The sequence below is a fragment of the Equus quagga genome, chromosome 17, assembly GCF_021613505.1.
Source record: "Equus quagga isolate Etosha38 chromosome 17, UCLA_HA_Equagga_1.0, whole genome shotgun sequence".
Lineage (NCBI taxonomy): Eukaryota > Metazoa > Chordata > Mammalia > Perissodactyla > Equidae > Equus > Equus quagga.
This window is the reverse complement of record NC_060283.1, coordinates 18,063,909-18,069,908: the sequence shown is the minus strand read 5'-3', so window position 1 is coordinate 18,069,908 and position 6,000 is coordinate 18,063,909. Positions and strand designations below refer to the sequence as shown.

The following is a 6,000-nucleotide window of genomic DNA, read 5'->3' as shown; positions in this document are numbered from 1 at the left end:
CTTAAGAGTCAAACATGTTGAAAGGCATCTGGAAATTATTAGCAGGGCTTGTCATTTAGTGGAAAAATAAAAATATGGCATTCTTTTGTTAATGTTCTTCATTTGCTTGTCCATATTCTTCTTTTCTGTGACTATCATGGCATCATATTTTTAGAAGACAAGAATAAGGAAAATAGGTATAAACAATATTAAAAGAAACATGATATGGGAGATTCCTTTGGTTAAAAAAAAATCATTTCTGGGGCCATCACAGTGGCATAGTGATTAAGTTCACGTGCTCCACTTCAGTGGCCCAGGATTCATGGTTTGGATCTCTGATGTGGACCTAGCACTACTCAGCAAGCCGTACTGTGATGGTATCCCACATAAAATAGAGGAAGATTGTCATAGATAGCTTAGAGCCAATCTTCCTCACATGGTTACACAAAAAGTCATTTCTAAGCCAAGTAATTGGCCTGTTTGGTATTTTTAATTCTGTATTTAGGAGTTCAGGGAACATTTATCTTGTTCCAATGTACCTCACGTGGTCTGGACATTTACTGTGGTACAACTGGGTGATAGTCGCTAGGTAGTTCAAACATTTATTGGATTGTATCATATTTCCAGTAATGAAGGTGTATGAGGAAGCAGAATTTCTCTTACTCTGTGGGTGACTGGGAATTTTTATCCTCTATAGGGACATGATGAAATGCAGCTTTTTAAAAAAAGTATGTTCTAAAGTAAAAATCTTATAGAAGGACGGATATATGCCATTCCCCAAATTCTGCCAATTATTTAGCATCTTTGGATGATGACCAGGTAGTCCAGCCATGTCTGGAAGCTTTTCTTTTTATCTATTTACTTTAGATGGGAATTTAACTTCTGATGCAAAACTGCCTCTTGGCGACTGCCCTGTGTATGGCAGCTTTTACTTCTTTATTTCTCAAACTATAGATGAGAGGATTCAACATGGGGATTACAGCTGTGTAGAACACTAACAAAATTTTATTGATGTCCAGAGAAAAAATTGTACCTGGCCTCACATAGATAAAGGAGAGAGTCCCATATGAGATAGAAACAACTGTGAGATCAGAAGAGCAGGTGGAAAAGGCTTTGTGCCTCCCATCAGCAGAGCAGATCCTCAGGATGACAGTAAGGATGTAAAAATAGGAGATAATAATGGTCAGGCTACTAATGATTAGTACAGCACCAGCCACAGTGAAAACTAACATTTTATTGATCCAGATGTCAGCACATACTAGAGAAAGAAGAGAGATAATGTCACAGAAGAAATGATTGATAATGTTGGAGTGACAAAAGGGAAGTTGAAAAGCAACCATTGTGTGAGTCATGGTGTTTAGGAACCCAAAGGTATAGGGTCCAGCCACCAGCTCTATGCAGAGTCTCTGGGACATGGCAATTGAATACAATAATGGTTTACAGATGGCCATGTAGCAGTCATAGGCCATGAATGCCAGGAGGAGGCACTCAATAGCCTCAAAGAACCCGAAGAACCACTGCTGCAAGGCACATCCCAGGAAAGAGATGGCTTTCCTTTCAGCAAAGAAGTCAGTGAGCATCTTGGGGCTCACAAGTGATGAAAAGCAGATGTCCACAAAGGACAGGTGACTGAGGAAAAAGTACATAGGGGTGTGAAGGCGGGAATCGATCCGGATGAGAATAATCATGCCCAAGTTTCCTGTCATGGTAACAAGGTGAAAAAGCAGAAAGAGCAAGAAAAGAAAGACTTGCATCTGAGGATGGTACTTTAAGCCTTTGAAAATAAACTCTGTGATCCTTGTATAGTTTTCATCAGCCATTGTTTGGTTTGGGTCTCGATAGTGAGAAAACCTGAAAATTGGTAGTGCATACAACTTTACATTTCTTAAAAGGAAAACATAGTACACAAACGATGAAACTACAGATTCAATTTAGGAACATTGGTGTAAAAAGAAAGCCTAAATAAAATGCTAATCAAATATAATACAATTCTAAACAGCAATATGGCTTAAATGTTTCAAAGAGAAAATTAGGATTTACTGACAAATTGATGAACATTAGAAAACCTATAAAATTATCTACCACATTTACAGATTAAAATTCAAAACATTATTATTATTTCAAGAGAATTTTTAAAAGAATTTGATAAAATGCTGCTTTCAAAAACAAAAGAAAAAAACTTTCCAAACTGAAGATATAAAGGAGCTATTTAACTTGGTAAAAAAAAAAACAAAAACATCAAAAACAAAGAAACAAACAAAACACCTTCCTGACCTTTCCAAAGAATATATGTGTGCAGTGTAAATCACTAGACACATTCACACTGTAAGCAGAAACTATATTGAGATGCTTATAATTTATACTGGTTAACATTATACTGGAGAGCACAGCCAAAGAACTAGAACATAAAAAAAAAAAAGATATAAGAATTATAGAAAAAAGAGGGAAGAAAATACTCTCATTGTAGGCAAACATACATACATTGAAACAGACAAACAAAATGGACAAGAGTCAATTGATAAGATAATTTTTTAGAAAAAATGAAAGTGTTCAACAAAGTTATAGAATAGAAGATCAATGTAAAAAAATCAATAACAATCACAAATTATAATGAAAAAACTCATATTCATTAACAAAAATTGATAAAATAACCATAAATAAGCCTAACAAGGAATTATCAAGATTTTCGTAAAGAAAAATGTGTTATGGAAGTCTACTGAGGCAAAGGAATAAATGCCTAAATCAGAGAAAAATATAATTTGTGTGTTTTTATGTATAATTGAGTCAAAATACATAATTACAAAGATTCATTTCCTCCTGAGAAAGTAAAACTTAGGTCAGACTTGGGGAGTAAGAACCTGTGTGTCCATTCTTCACTTTGCAATAGCAGACACAGATAAGCCAACTGTGAACTGAACAGGAAACAATATTCCTCCCACAGATAAGTTGCAGCCTTAAGTGATGTCACAGACCTTCCTTTGAGTAACAGCTTTTTTACTCAACAAGAAACTTTATTTTATGAAGTTATACGCTATCTAAAATTTTTGTTTGAAATTATATGAGCAAGATAACAGCCCACTCTGGCCTGGAAGATCTAAGCCATTTTGACATAACGAAGCAGTCTCATTTCCAATATAGGTACAGAGCTCCACATGAGGAATTTCCAAATACAACATTCCACATCTATTTTAACTTGGTAGTTTCCAAGGAAATGACTCTTTGCCTGCTTTATAGTTTAGACTTGCCATGATGTTGCCCCTTTACATACAGCCTTGCTTTGCTTTGACTTTATCAAAATTTTTCTTGACTTAAATTTCACCTAAACTCTGTCTTTCTCAAAGTCCTCTAATAACTCTATTTTTCCTTTGTTCTATGAGATCCCCATTGTTCCTGGGGTTTGTGGTCTCCCTCATTGCAATGAATCAATATAGCTGATTGGTCAGACTTACACTTGCTACAGGTTACCTAAGGCTGATTGGGCTAGGGCACTCACTAATTTTGTTGGTGAATTTAATGAAATTCCAACCGATATCTAAAAAATTTTCAATGAAACAATCTGATTTAAAATTTATGGAAGAGAAAAATATTCAAAAGTAGCCAAGACAATTTTCAAAAAGAAAAACAAAGAAAAGGGAGGTGCTATCCCACGTATCAACACTGATATAAAGCTATCACAATTAAAACAGAATGGTGTTACTGAAGTAGACAAAGAAGTGAATAGAAAAGAACGGAAAACCTAGAAAAACATAAGCAGATCTAGGTATACATGTCAATTGAGTATGAATAAATGTTTTATTTCAAATCAGGAAAGTAAATATGAATCACTCATTAAAAAAGTGATACAATATTTGGATGACCATTTGAAAAAATAAATAGTACTAAAATTCTACCCCATACCACTTTAACTAAAAGACATCCTAACTGTAAATATATGACAAGAAAATAGTATTGTGATTTTGTAATATGGATAATCTTCTTAAACAGAACATAAAAATCACATTAAGAGGGGCCGGCTTGGTGGCACAGCAGTTAAGTGCGCATGCTCCGTTTCTCCACAGCCCAGGGTCCGCTGGTTCGGATCCTGGGTGCGGACAGGACACTGCTTGGCAAAAAGCCATGCTGTGGTAGGCATCCTACTTATAAAATAGAGGAAGATGGGGCATGGATGTTAGCTCAGGACTAGTGTTCCTCAGCAAAAAGTGAAGACTGGAATAGGAAAAAGGCTAAGAGATAGTTAGCTCAGGGCTAATCTTCCTGAAAAAAAAAATCACATGAAGAAAATATTGATAAATTTTACTATGTGATTTTAATGAACATACACTCTGAGTACAATAAAGCACACAGATTGGGAAAAGTATTAGAACATATATTACAAAGATTAAAAGCAAGACACACAAAGAACTACCAGAAATCATCAATTAAACTAGCAAATATCATTGTAATAATAGGAAGAAGGTTTATAATGGCATGCTACAAGAAAATGCATTCAATGTCCCAATAAAGGAGAAAATGCTTAATCTCCCTAATATTCATGGCAATCAAATTGAAACATGATATACTATTTTCACCCATCAAACTGACAAAATATTGAGAACTGTGAAAATATAAAATACCAATTAGGCGGTGAGAGAACATGGTGATCACTCATACCACAGGGGGCTGGGCCCTGGACGGCAATTTTTCGCTCTCTTGAATTTTTTTTAAAAAGTACATACCTGGTGACCCAGAAATTCCATTACTTAGTATCTACCCCGAGGAAACACACAAGGAAAAAACAATGATGTCCAGTACAGTATTGTTTAAAATGACAAAAAACTGGAACCCACAGGGATATTCTCTGAAAGAATAACAGCAGAATACACTTTGGTATAGCCATTCTATTGGAATGCTGTACAGAAGTTTAAAAATTAGGTAGTTGTATATGTACAAACATGGTTAATTTTCCAAGATATATGCAGGAGAAACAAGTCACAAAATAATGTGTACAGTATGATATTAGGAATATTTTTTAAACCTCAATATTTTCTTTAATTATAATTATTTAAGTGTGTGTGTAAATAAAATAACAGAATCTGGAAGAATATATACCAAATTAGCAGTCGTCATCTCTGAGAACAGAGAGGGAGGGAGCTGGTGTGTGGGTGGGTAATCAAATAAGACCCTAATTTTACCTGCAAATATAAGTATTTGTTACAAGGAGAAAGTATACATAAATTACCTTTATAATTAAAAATAATCTAAAATAAAACAAAAAGTAACAATAATCTTAAGCGATTCCTTAAGGTATTTCAGCAAATAAAAAACAGAGAGAAGAAAAGAAAATAATTACAAGCAATCTGGAATAGGAACAAGAGGTAAGAGATGTGTGAAGACTAGTAGGGAGTAAGTGAGAAACAACTGTAAGTTAAGCATTTGGAGTTGTAGATTTCTAAAGTTCTAAGAAACTGATAGAACTCTAGACCCTACTTCACTCTTTATAAATAAGAAAACTCAGTTTCCAAGATATCTGACCACAAGACCACGGAGATGATGGAAAATACGCAACCACTTTCTGCCATGCAGCGTTAAAGTGCATGATTGGCTTCATGATATGATACATTTGAGGCCACAATGAAAATTGGACAAGGAAAAGCATCTGTAGAGTATTTGAGATTTACCAGACTCTGCCCCAAGTGCTTTGCAAATGTCAGCCCATCCGTTTTCCACCCAAGCCTAGGTAAGAAACATTTTGTCATCTCCACTTGACAGAGCAGGCAACTGAGACTGTAAATGTGAAAGGTGGTGTCTAAAGTCCCAGAGCTAGCATCTCCTAAAGGTTATTCAAGAGTAAGACACTTCCTTGTCTGACTACAGAGTCTCTATCCGTTCAACAATGTCACTCTCCCAAGAGGGAAGCTTAGACCTTTCCATGTCCCAGCCAATCCTGCATGCTGTTTCTGGAATACAGAATCAGTCAAATTCCAAATGAAATTTAACAGTGAAGGACTTGATTACAAAGATAGTAATGAATTTCCAGAGAAA

The 6,000-nt window shown here is 35.2% G+C and overlaps 1 protein-coding gene across 1 annotated transcript; it reads right to left on the bottom strand.

The window, feature by feature from the left end:
* Window positions 1-854: 854 nt before the first annotated feature.
* LOC124229515 (olfactory receptor 1009-like) lies at window positions 855-1,799 on the bottom strand. The gene has a single exon (XM_046644752.1). It carries the CDS (start codon window positions 1,797-1,799, stop codon window positions 855-857), a length of 945 nt encoding a protein of 314 aa, XP_046500708.1.
* Between the last annotated feature and the right edge of the window lie 4,201 nt (window positions 1,800-6,000).

Bases quoted from the DNA above. Each gene is read 5' to 3' on its own strand.
- LOC124229515 (XM_046644752.1), bottom strand. From the start codon at position 1,799: ATGGCTGATGAAAACTATACAAGGATCACAGAGTTTATTTTCAAAGGC.